The 13909-nt window shown below is 32.0% G+C and overlaps 1 protein-coding gene across 1 annotated transcript in view; it reads right to left on the bottom strand.

The window, feature by feature from the left end:
- The window catches only part of LOC124354909 (fanconi-associated nuclease 1-like), a 36283-nt gene extending 22896 nt beyond the window's left edge, over window positions 1-13387 (bottom strand). The window contains exons 1-4 of the mRNA XM_046805709.1: window positions 13122-13387; window positions 5271-6291; window positions 1621-1828; window positions 895-1113 (exon numbers count right to left, since the gene is read on the bottom strand). Of these exons, the coding sequence (XP_046661665.1) occupies window positions 895-1113; window positions 1621-1828; window positions 5271-6234 (1391 nt within the window). The 5' untranslated portion in view covers window positions 6235-6291; window positions 13122-13387. The remainder of the gene's footprint in view (window positions 1-894; window positions 1114-1620; window positions 1829-5270; window positions 6292-13121) is intronic.
- Between the last annotated feature and the right edge of the window lie 522 nt (window positions 13388-13909).

Genomic DNA, 13909 nt, shown 5'->3' on the forward strand with positions numbered 1-13909 from the left:
AAAGGTTGGGGTGGCTCTATGTGAAAAAGATTATATGTGTGATTCTAAGCTAAAAATTAAGAACAATGTGATTTTTTTAAATTTACACTTTGTTTAGTAGCTATGCGACATTTTGTTTTTTTAATATATATATGTTAAAACAATTTTATCTTTGTTGTTATCATTAAGATTGTTACAAAACTTGGTAAATGGGTCTATGTCAAAACGTATTATATCAGAAAATATTTTTAAATCAGTATTAATATTTTTAAAATTGCAGCCATTTAATTTTGGTTTTTTGTTAAATATTTACAGTCAAAAATGCAGAGTAACATAAACAAAATATATAGCTATATTTTTACAAGTGGTAGGTACAATATATATTTTTTTTCTTTTCTTTTTTTTTCTTAGGGTAAGAAGCTTATAAATTGCACCTAGTCCTGTAAGGAATCCTTTGCACTGTTTCCAGAATGACAGGATATTCAGGATGGGTAAGGTTAGGAGGTAGGGGCCGCCTCCTATCGAGATACATGAGAAAGAATTAGGGCACTGATCTCTAAGTCATGTCTTCCTGGAAGAAGGAGAGGCCAGCTCTGAACCAGCTCCTACAATCAAAGCAGGCAAGGGGTGGCACACCCTTGTTGAGGCTAACAAGAACCTCTGAGGTTAGGGAACAAACCCCACCAACTCCAACAGTCATCTCCCCCAGCAGACTAGACCGATCGAATTGCCCTTGAACCCCAGAATCTCGACATTTGCGGTTAGTAATGTGCTGCTCCTGGACATCCATAAGGTTGTCCAGATTTAAGTGACACATCAGTTATAAGTTCAACTGGAAGATACAAACCAGCCATAAGTGATCCCTTCTGGGTTATTTTTGTAAGTTACTAAACTAATAATCATTTAAAGATTTACCTTAAAAAATGTTCCCTGGAGTGAAAAATCTGTGTGCGCGTGATTTCGTATGTGGGGAAGGTCAAGTTACGAACCTGACTCACAAGAGCCAGTTGATCTGAAAATCTGTCTCTCTCCAGTCCACGAAAATGGGGATAAGAGAAGAACAGCAGGCAACGGGAAAATGTTTGACATGGACCATTCTCCACTTTGATAACTACTCCTAGCATCTCATAAATCCTGAAAGAAACCAAATACATTTTTAATGTAAATAAAATGTTGTTAGATTGCTCTTTAATAATAAAAATAGGTTTATTCTATCAATTAATTATACTGGTAGGATACTCCTATCACATTCACAAATCTTAGGTTATATCCACAAGGTTGAATAAATTATTTATTAATTTTCGTATTGTTGATCCCTTTGTTTTATCCTTATTAAAACAAAAATGTTTTTAATCCCAGCATAAATTTTCATGGAAATGACACTACAAATTTTGTAAGGCCAAAATCTAATTTCCCAAATAACAACATCTCACGTAGCAAATATTATACAGATTCTACTATTATTTTGGTCAAAGTAATAAAAATCCATTTTTATAGGCTAACTTTAAGCCTTGTAGCTCAAAAACACATTTATGAACTAATGTTCATAAACAGAAAAGGTTTTATTAATAACCTCTAAGATTTATTCATAAACATCCTGAATGTTAATGATTCCAATAAACAATATTAATAGATACTTACTTGCCACGAAGAAGGGTTTCACCTGAAGAATTATTTGTGTTCTGAGCAAAGTAATTTTTTATAGAAGGCTGCCTGGCTCTTGCTATAATTCTTGATATCAAGTCACTTTTTACACCAGATTCCGGTAATTTGTAAGACTTGCATAGTTTTTTCAAATCTGGCATTGTGAGTAAATTAAGCAAGTTTTCCAAACTTTCATTACTGCAATCTAAACAGAGCAACAGATTAGAAAATATTTCACTTCCACAAAATGTGACAGTCCTACACATACTATACTTTGATACTATAAACTTTGTTTATAATATTGAAACTAATGACAATAATACATGTCTGCATATAACTTATTACGTAACATACAACGTAAGAATTATGAGTACTGTATTTGAATTTACAGGTTTTAGCTGTAGCACATATAACAAACTTCTTAAGGTTCTAAGGGAAATTTATAATAATGAAACAATTACAAAATGTAAGCATTGCATATGTCACAATCAATCAATCATAATATCTTTATTCACAAACTATACACAGATAACTACTACTGTTCTTTTTGTACATTTCTAGTATACGTCTCTCAGAGATTACCTGCTTTATAGTATTATAGTTATGGGTATTACTTACCAAAACGTTACACTGGCTTTGGATTATGTTTTACTGTTTCAAAAATATTAAGATTATAAATGGTCAAAATGCCAATTTCAGAAAAACAGATGTCTGATTGAACTGTTTAGTTTTAAGTACACATATTTCTACTATATTGTTTCCATGAGAAGAATTTTACTAAGGTTATGTTTTTATGTGGACCTATAAACACATATACCACAGGCTTTATATGTATGAATAAATTAAAAGTAAATTATTGAAATATGATATGAAAAGGTAATGGTCCTAAGTTCAAACCCTGTGGGACTCCATAAAGAACTGTTTTTAGTGAAAATGTATAACTGTTATAATATTTACTTTGTTTTGCTTCTGTTTATTTTTTATTTATATCTGTGATAAAGTTTAATGATTTTAATCAATAAATAAAGTGTTTGTTGTTGAGAAAAATAGATACTACGGAATCTGTTTGATAATTGCTGCTATCAGTGCACTAATACTCTATAAACAAAACATATCACATGAAATTTCTATTATCAGAGGAGTTATCTCTAAAGCAGCATTAGAGCTAACATACCCACACTTACTATCAAGATATTCTCTTCAAGGCTTAACTCCTCATGTAAAGAAAAAGGTTAGGGGGCTCAGTGACATTCAAGAAGAACCCCAGAGAAGAGTCAGGAAAATGTAAATACTGATTCCGTGGAAAGGACAGAAAGACAAAGACATTGTGATGCAACTGTAATAAATTACTGTGAGAAGAGCACAGCAACGTGCATTGCAATGGTGTGTGCCAGAATAACAGATATGAAGATCTCAACCTATACTGCACCGTCTACTGCAGCTCTGAAGGAATTGTAATGAACGTACAATGTTTCAAAACTATAAATAATTACATTATATATAATATTTGGCATCAGGCCTGTAAAATGAGTCCTGTTTGTATGAATTGTTTATATTATTTTGCCTACAAAAATGTTGTAAAAGCATGATTATTTTGTTTGGTTTATATATTTATCATTTTTAAGCTATTCTAATACAAAACAATAATTGAACTTCAAAAAATTAAGTGTTACGTTCAATTTAAGGAAAATATAATAAAGACATTATTACTAACAAAAAATCAGCATATTTAAAACAAATAAATTGAAAAAAATGTTTTACATACATGGTTTATTCCAAAGAATTAAGATGTAGTAATATTTAGTGACTAATGTTTTCCATAAATATAAGAATTAGGTATTTTATGACCAAAATAAAATGGGACTTAATCCACCCACGGTTGTGCCCAAAATTGGTGGGTGTGGCTGAGGATTAATGAAACTACTGGACCTAGCTTAAATTTTCAATGGCCATGTCTAGTAATAAATATTTTGAGTTGATTCTATGAAAACCATGAAATAATTTCTACATTTTTTATTTTTATTACTGGTGATTTTGTATTTTTTTTAATAGAAAGTGACATAATTAGCATTTAAAAGCTATCCTGAGAAAATATTTGTACATAATATTAATCATATAATAACCAAGCCACAGTGAAGCGTCGGGTCAGCTTTTAAAATGATAAAATACACTTAACATTGATAGATTTAAGTGTTTTCAGTGTATGAAAAAAATAAATGTACATAGTAAAATTACATATCTTGTTATTGATATTCGTAATCTTATTTAAACTGCTACGAGGGGGTACCAAAAAAAAAACCGGAATTATTTTATAAAAATTATATATTATCAAATTTTTTACAATACGACCTTATCTCCTTCAAAATAATCTCCATTACAACTAATACACTTGTCCCAACGGTATTTCCATTGATCAAAACATTTTTTGTAGTCATCTTTAGAAATGGCTGCAAGCTCGAGCTTCGTTTTTTTCTTAACCTCTTCAACGCTGTCAAATCGTTGACCTTTCAAGCCTCTTTTCATGTGTGGAAATAAAAAAAAAGTCGCATGGAGCGAGGTCAGGCGAGTAAGGTGCGTGGAGCAGCGGAACCATGCCATTTTTGGCTAAAAACTGCCTAACTGAGATGGCTGTGTGTGCCGGTGCGTTGTCGTGGTGGAAGAACCAGTCTCCAGTCTGCCACAAATCGGGTCTTTTCTGGCGAACACTGTTGCGCAATCTTCTTAAAATCTCCAAATAAAATGTTTGGTTGACAGTCTGACCTGGAGGAACAAACTCAGAATGAACAATGCCTTTAGCATCAAAAAAGCAAATCAACATGGTTTTGATGTTTGATTTGACTTGCCGACATTTTTTTGGACGAGGTGAAGATGGCGACTTCCATTGGCTTGACTTTGACTGTTGCTTCGTTTCTGGGTCATAACCATAGCACCATGACTCATCACCAGTAATTACCTTTTCCAGAAAATCGGGATCATTTTCGAGATGTTCTTTCAGAAGGCGGCAAGTTTCAACTCGATGTGCCTTTTGATGGTCAGTCAGAAGTCGAGAAACAAATTTGGCAGCAACCCTTTTCAGTCCTAAATCTCCTGTTAAAATTCGCTGAACTGAGCTCCAAGTTAACCCACTACTCTCTGATAGTTCCTCAATTGTCTGTCGACGGTCGGTGAGCACAAGTTCACGAATTTTCTCAACATTTTCGTCCGTTCGAGAGGTTGATGGACGTCCAGAACGAGGTTTGTCTTCAATCGACATGTCGCCATTTTTAAATCGAGCGAACCACTCGTAGACCTGAGTTTTCCCCATAGCATCATCTTTGTAAGCTGTATTCAACATTAAAATAGTTTCTGCAGCATTGTTACCAAGTAAAAAACAAAATTTCACAGCTGCACGTTGTTCACTTAAACTTGCCATGACAAAAAACGAAACAAGAACAAAACAGGGTTAGTGAAAACAGTCACTACGAACGAACAGAATGCACTAGGACAACGGAACTGGGGTCACTGAGCTCGCAATGGGTTGCGCAACACACGCCTAGCGGCAGGAATGTGTACTACACGCTGCCGGCTGCCAGCAATACAATTCCAGTTTTTTTTTGGTACCCCCTCGTATATCCACCAGACTATGCTATAAGCAATAAATAACTTACCCGATGTGATGAATTTATTCTGCCGCATTAGCTCCAACTGTAAATTAACATCTCCATATTTCATGGTTGAGGTTCTAATCCAATCAAGTTTCCTATTGAGTAAACGTCCGTACAGTCTCTGAGACGGTTGGTCAAATTGATTAAAAGTATTGATATGATCATACTCTTCATCACTGAACAACTTAACGCCATCAGGATCAGTATCATTTATCATTATATCCATTATAATCCTCAACAAAAAAGTACCATAAACATCTTTTGAACCTGTAATTTTTGAAGATGAAAGAGTTAATTTCTTTGTGGATTCTGGTGTTGAACTATTGCTTTTTTCAGGTAACTTGGTTGGAGTATTTTTCTTTGGAGTGGTGTTTGGTGTTTTATTTTCTGGTGTATTATTTATAGAAATTGAGGAAGATGAATTCTCTTCGGTATGTTCCTCTTTGGAACTCATTCCCTCCACAAGTGACTGAGAGTTATTTGTGTTCATATTTGAGGTAGTTCTCAAACTAGAGGAAGCCCAAACATCTTGTAAAGGTTTAATACCTTGGAGTGCTTTTTGAGGTTGACTACTTTTGTTTTCAGGATTGCTTTCTTTAACACAGAAAAACCTCTTTATGCTCTCTTTTGGATTGGGATTATGGACCTTCTTTCTAAATGGAGAATACTTGCTTAGTTTTCGTGGAGTTGTTTTCTTTCTGGGAGTTCCAGGACTTTTTATTGGTGTTTGGGGTGTACTGAACCGGTTAGGGCTTCTTTTTAGAGCAGGTGAAAGTAATAACGAGTTTGAGGTTGGCTGGTTATATGTATAACTATTACTTTCTCCCCATATTGTTTTTAATGGACTTTGTGTATTTTCTGTAGACTGACTACTAGATTCATCATTTCTGGCATCATTTGTTCCAAATAAATCCTTACGAACAGCAACTTTGTTGGTACTCTTCAAACTTAATCGTTTTTTATCCATTTATATTGGTAGGGTATAAAATAAATATCATAATAGATGGTGATTTATTCTGGGTATCTGAAATCAGAGAGATATTATACAATAATTATATATGCTCTAAAATAAGTATTATAAGATAATATTTATTTATAATTTTAATGATGTTAACATATATGCAGGCTAAGCAACATGTTGAACTAGTTCATTTACAACTTAGTCAAAAATTAGCTTAAATTATTGACCTGAACCTTCACTGTAACAGAGGGTGAGGCTGCAGCTCTCTAATCAGTAGGTCATGGGTCCAATTCCTGGGGTAGTCATTAAAAATTTCCTACGATGGATTTTGACTGTTTTCCCTTGAAAATGTTCAGTATGATCAATTAAAATGTGATTGGTGTAAAAAGAATCCTCTAAAATTAACGCTGAATATCTATAATAAGATCACAACATAACGTAACAAGTGAAAAATACAGGTGTCCAACAATAAAGACAAAGCAAAACTCAACCTAATCTTTGAATATATGAGAAACATCAATCTGTTTAAGAAAACATCTAGAGATCTAAACATTAAATTTATTAGGGTTTACTATTTCAAGAAAATTTCAGCCATTACACAATATTTTTGTGTACAAATTACATTGATACGCCTCATCATAAAACAAAATAAATAGATTCATACTTACCTAAGTCTATGCATGGAAAAAAAAATATATATATATATATATAAATGTAGACATTAGTCAAATGCTATTATGAGCTATAAAAAATGTAACAATATTTATAGAGTAAATTAATTTATTCATAAACTTTTCTTATTACATAGTCCGCACAAAGGAGTTAATACAAGATATCAATTTTAGTGCGCCAATTAGAAATTTCAATTCTTATTACCAATTCCTTCACTTAGGACAAAAAGATAAGGAAACCCTCATTGTATGTAGTCTTAAAAGGACCTTTTCACTGCTTACCCTTGACGCTCAAAAGATTAAATGTTTTTTATTTTAAAACTAAGTTATTTATTACAGTTATGGCTGACACCAGTTTTAATTATAGTATTAGCATTTTATATCTTGACAATGCATCTGTTTGTTTTACATTGTTTGTAAATTTGACCAATGTTGGTAATAAAAATCTTTTATCTTTTTATTTCAAAAGCTTCTTTTACTGAATATTCCAGACTAAAATAGTGCTGCAGTTGTAGATTGTTTACTTCTGAAGCCATGTTGAACATCTACTATCATATGATTGTTTTCCACAAAGACCAAGACCAAGGCTGTCAACTGTTTTCAGAAGTAAACAGTAAAGTCCACGAACATCTTGACTGATATTCTTCACTATATTTAATAGTCTACTTCCTTATGACTGACCTCTTTCCAATATTCAATTCTGACAATGTGAGATATGACACTTAGGAGACAACATATCAGTCTGAGACATTGGTAGCTTTTACCAATAAACATTTACCATTTCCACATTACTCCTACACTATCAACTATATCTAATATTACTAAACAAGCTTAAACATCTTGGAATTGAAGGACTAGTTCACAACTGGTATAAAAACTTATAGAAATCTTAGTAATTAAAAGCAACTGGTGTAAGTGAGTGACATCATAATGTCAATAATAACTGTGACAAAGAGAGGAATTCCTCTAGTTTCACTCTTGGGATCATCTTGCTATTTGTGAGATGTCATGGTCATTTATGACATCATTCTCCTGAGGAGCAACAAAGACATTAGAAGTGGATAATTCCATTGCCATTAACTAACTTTGCAAAAGACTATCGTACATATGCAACAATAGCGATCTGGTCTTTAATAGAGAAAAACAATACAGCTGTTCTTGAAAAATATTTAATCCAATTCAACAGTCTCCCTAACATTAAAACTGTAACTTCAACCAAGCACATAGAAGTTGTTCTGGATGACAAATTAAACTGGAACCAGCAAGTCTGCTTATTGTGCAGGAAACTCAGCTCTGCAATTTTCTCATTCAAGCAAGTAATCAGCACATCAGAAGCAATAAGGACAAGTTATTTGGCTTTTTGAGTCCAACCTCAGATATAGTATAATAGTCTGCCCGTTGATCATGGTAGGAGAATCTACAGCTAAAATTAATGCTTAAAAAAGTACACTGGGCTGCAGTATTATAAGCGGTCACCACCACAACTGAATCATTATTTTATGATTATCAAACTACCAAAACCAAAATGTTGAATTGAATTACATTACAGGTTTTTCAAATTACAGTATAGTCCAGATTTAATTATATCTGAAAAAGTATTAATTAAACTCATGAATAGAAACTATCTAAGCTATAGGTATTTATAAAATTAAACTAACTAAACAGAGAATCAATTAGGGGTAGAGTATGATGATAAGCGGACCCGGTTTTCATGTCAATATTGACAAACTATATTACTCAATTATAACCATCTATATAACCAACCCATACTGATTAATTAATTACATAAATATAATTAACTTATACCATCTGTATTAACACAATCATACAAACTTTAGGACTGAAGGAGAGTGAACTTTAGAAAACATAATGAAATAGCTTTAAAAAACGATAACGCATTTTTTTCTTGGCTTCAAGGTATTTGTCCGCTACCGAATAACCCATTATGTAAACAACCATTGTCATAGACATGTGGCAGGCATATTTTGGGTTGAGTGAATGTGGTTTTGTGCTTTTTACTGTCAACATAAGTCACAATTTTTACCCGGCAACTGGAATTCTCAGTCAGTCGAAAACTTGTGGAGAACCATGAAACAAAGTTTAACAATTGGCATACCAGCAGACCTGCTTGTAGATCATCTCTGTAAGTACAGAGTGCAGAAAAATAGTACAGTTTTCTATATATGATGCTTTCAACCACTTTTTGAAAGTGGTTAATTATTGGTAACCAGAAGAAAACAAATAGTTCCACAAATTTCCTATGCTCTGTTTTAATTAAATGTGTGTAATCATTTCTTTATTATTTGTGAGTTTTTCTCCATTTCTTATTCTAATTGTTTGTTTGGTTGTTATGGTTCTTTTATAATTAATGAGATAATTAAATTAATTATTTCAATTTAAAACATGATTTCTATTACGACTATAGATACCTTGATATTGATTGGTAGTCTAGTATTCTATATACGTTATACTAATCAATATTAAAACCGGATCCGCTTATTGTACTCTGTCTACAATTAGTTACTTTTTGTATTTTTAAGGATAAATGTATCTGACAGCTTGTAACACAAATAAAACACATACTTTGCCATTGTACTTGTGCCTATTACTCAAACACCATACAAATGATTTGACTTTGTTTAATTACATTTGGAATAACATTCAATACAATAAAAAGTTATGGGAATAACAATTGTAAATCATTATAATTAAAATGTTTTTGATTACATTGTTGGGATATTTTTAATTAATAATTTGGTACCCTTCAGACTGATTGTGTTGGTGACCCGTTTACTATACTGTAGCTGTGCAGTTCAGTCAATGATTAATCTTCAACAAAGCTAGAACTGTACACAGTTTTCAAAAGCTTGGAATTCTATTTTGTCTACTTGTACGAGTATTATGACAAAACAAAAAAAACCACACAAGTTAGGTTTTGGTGAGTATTTTACTTTACTTTTACTTTTGTATTATAGTTGAGGCGTTATGCAACTAATTTTCTCTTGGCAAGAAACAGCAATCTTTATAGCTATGTACAACATAAAGCATAACAGTGATTTAAACCTGCTCTCTCACCAAACTTATTTTCCAAGAAATAAACCCTCTGCTGGAGTGAGGCTTTCCCATCTGCTTACAAATGTCAACATCAAAGACGAGATTGTGGTACTGGCTTAACCCTTACAGCACCATTACTTATTTTGTTGGTATGGCCTAAAACGCCCAGGCTTATTTTAGCCTAAATGTAGGCTATAGTTTTACATTAACAATTTTAGAGATAATTTCAATAAGTTTATTGTTTTTTAAGTTAGTAAATTGTACTTATTAAATGAATACTGTAAGACAAAATACATTAAATAAATAAAAAAAGTACTTAAAAATTGATTTTGATTTTTTTACTTGGATGGACATAAATATATTTCCGAAAAAAGTATGAACCACGCTTCAACAACTTCCATTCATTCCTAACTTACTTTCTAACATGGTTACCAAATTTGAAGACCTTACCTTGAAATTTTCAGCAGATATGGGTTTTCTAACATCAGTTCAAAATTTAAATATTGGTCAATGTTAGAATATTCTTCAAAATGTTACTGATTGAATACAGAAAAGAATTAATAATTTATTGACGCACTATCACTATGTAGAGAAGAAGTTCATAAGTATTTACACTATTTACAAGGTTATTTTTAGGATTACCACTTATTTTAAACATTTGTGACAAGTAAAGCACACTCCATGAACTCACTTCTCCCAGCTTATATAAAGGGTTCTGGATCTTCTCTTTTCCCCCCCAGTAGCTTTCCTTTCAGGGGTACACATACAACAGATCCAGTGGATGGGTTCTAACATTACTACGATGATACAACATTGTTTTGTAGTAATTCTAATGTAAGTACTCTTTTTAACCAAATTGACAACAGTCTTAAGGAATCTGAAAACTGGTTTGATAGTAATGGCCTTTTGTTAAATGGTAATAAAACGCAATCTGTTCTTTTCACTCTTAGCTCTCTAGAACTTGGTTCACAAGATAATGGCTTTAGCGATAATGTCAAGCTATTAGGAATCAACATTGATTCAAAACTCTCATGGGTTCCTCATATTCAGGCTGTGTGTAGCAGGCTTTCTAGAGTAATATATCATTTGCGTAATTTGAAAAAGTATATCCCAAAAATATATTTGAGAATGGCCTATTTTTCCTTTTTTCATTGTATAATCTCTTATGGTATACTGCTCTGGGGTTGTAGTACCAGTACAAAAAACATTCTGTTACTCCAAAAAAAGCAATCAGAATAATTACTTACTCTAATTATAGAGCTCACTGTAGACCATGGTTTATAAGTGAACAAATACCCACAGTTTTTAATTTGTACATATTTCATTGTCTAGTTAGGGTTAAGTTGAGGATTGATTCTTCCCTGTTTAGGAATGACATTCACAACTACAACACCAGATACAGACAGAGATTTACTTGATTTACCTCATGTTAGGCTTAGCAAGACACAAAACTCTTATTCTTACGTAGGCTTAAATATGCTCAACAAACTTCCTAGAAATGCTTGTGATATTGATTTTAAATGTTCTAAAACAAAATTGTACAGCTGGCTACTGAGGAATCCTTTTTACAGTGTAAATGAGTTTTTAGATCTTTCAACCATTGACATTAGCTTTAATTGATGACCTTGCCTTATCTGTGATATTACTGTTTTAACAATTTTGAATGTTTTGTATATAATGGAATTTTTTACTTTTATTAATTAATTGATGACCTTGACTTATTTGACATATTAATTATTTTGAATTCTGTGTATATAAAGGATCTTTTACATGTATGTTTTTACTTTTTATTATCGTTGTGAATTACCTTAAATGGAATTTTAAGTCTTAATTAGTTTTGTCCATCAAATATTGACTAACTTCAATTGTTGTACTCCGCTTTATCTATACTCCCATTGTTAATTGTATAGTTTTAATTTTATGTGAAGAATTGATTTTATTACTTGAACTCTATTTTAACTCTTAAGTGAAGATGTATCTGTAAAGACATAAGTAGTATTAACTATTATTTGTTGTGTAATGCCTTGTGGCAACTTGACGTCAACTGTATGAGTTACCAACTTGATTTTTGTTGCAATAAAGACTTTGACTTTGACCACCCCCTCCTGCAGCAGGTGAGGAATTATTTTTGGAAATATTTTTATCCAGCCACTGTTTCTAAAAGCTTGATACAATTTCAAGAGTAAACAAAATTTAGTCTGTTCGTATCTTTTCCTGTATTATTTTCCTTGTATATAATATATAAATTTAAAATCATCCTACCTAAAACTAAATACAACTTTTTCTCAATACTTTACTGGTCTCCTCTCATCAACATAAATGTAAAGCTTCTGGTCTGATTAGTCAATGCCTCCCATATATTTATTATAAGAGTCAATAATTTCTGGTACATATTTCATTTTAGTATTATTGTTTCTTTCTTTACAATGTTTGGTTGAAAGAACAACAGGGTTTTCTGGCTACCTTTTCTCTGTATCTAAGCATAAGTTATCCTCATGTCTTAGATAAAATGTTTTACCTACTTAAAGTTTTTCTTTCATGACTGATGGGATTCTTTCAAAATTGTTTCTTAAGGATCCAGTTATAAAGGTTACGTTTCTTGTAAAAGTACTAAGCGAGAGAGATGGATGTAAAAAGAATTATCCACAAAGATAGAATACCCTTTGAAATATGGCCCTAATTTTAGTAAGCTTACAACTACATTGCATGCCAATCCATGTTCTGTAAGAAAAACCAAAGTGACGAAAATATTTCCTCCACGTAGCCCGTCTCCCTGTCAGTCGATTCATGCAATATCACGTTATTTGAGCGGCCTTGTGTACGAAAATAGAAATAAAAGTGAGCGATCCGACCGTGGTGTTTTAGGAAGGTGTAAGGTAATCTGATATATTGGACCGTGGTGCTAAAAAGGGTTAGCCTAAATATAGGCTAATACAATCTAGAGGAGTTTGATGAAGACCTTAGCTGAACTATAGTATAACTTATATCAAATTCAGCTTGACTGTATTGTATAGAGACTATTCTGGGTGTTGATTACTCATGAAAAAACAAACTAGGCTATATTCTAGCAACCTCATCGGTATTGTCCTAATGTTAGTATAGTATTATGTAATTCTACTTTAAACTCTTACCATAAAGCTTACTTGAATAAAAATGAGATATACAAACCAAAAAAAGTAAAAAAATGACAATCGGTTATTGTATATTAGGAGCAAAAAGTTCTATTCTTGATGTTCATAGCAAATTGATTGCTTTAAAACAAAACAGTCACAACAATAAACTGATATATCCCAACCCTTTTCCCCGATTAGGTCACTGTTGACTCTGTTTGAAGATCAGCACTAGCAATTAGAAAACAACTCACATCAAAATAAACATGATAAACTGAAGTTTCCGATGCTGAATTTTACTCTTAAGTTAAGGTTATGTTTAATGTTGAGAAAAGCAAAGCAGAAAAATATTCACGAAACGTGGATTGCCGCGCTTTTGAGGAATGCTTTTTCAGTATAATATATTAATATATAACAGATAAGATATACAGTATAAAATCACAAATAAAAAAAAAACCATAAAAGAACGTTATAAAACTGAAATACTAAGGGAAATGTTGCTAATTGTCTTAATACAAATATAACACACACACACACACACATATACATATATACTTACATATACATATGTATGTATATTATATATATATATATATATATATATATATATATATATATATATATATATATATATATATATATATATATACAAATACAAAATAATTGAATCGTTAAAAGTAAGGGCTCTGTGGTGTAAAGGTAGCACATTCACCCGGCAAGTGAGATATCCGGGTTCGAGTCCCGACGGAGCAAGTACTTTTTGTGATTCAATGTTTATTGAAAAAATTATGTGTATATATACATTAATTAAATTTTTATGAATGGCAACAGCCGAATTTAATTTAA

Source organism: Homalodisca vitripennis, chromosome 2 (assembly GCF_021130785.1).
Source record: "Homalodisca vitripennis isolate AUS2020 chromosome 2, UT_GWSS_2.1, whole genome shotgun sequence".
Lineage (NCBI taxonomy): Eukaryota > Metazoa > Arthropoda > Insecta > Hemiptera > Cicadellidae > Homalodisca > Homalodisca vitripennis.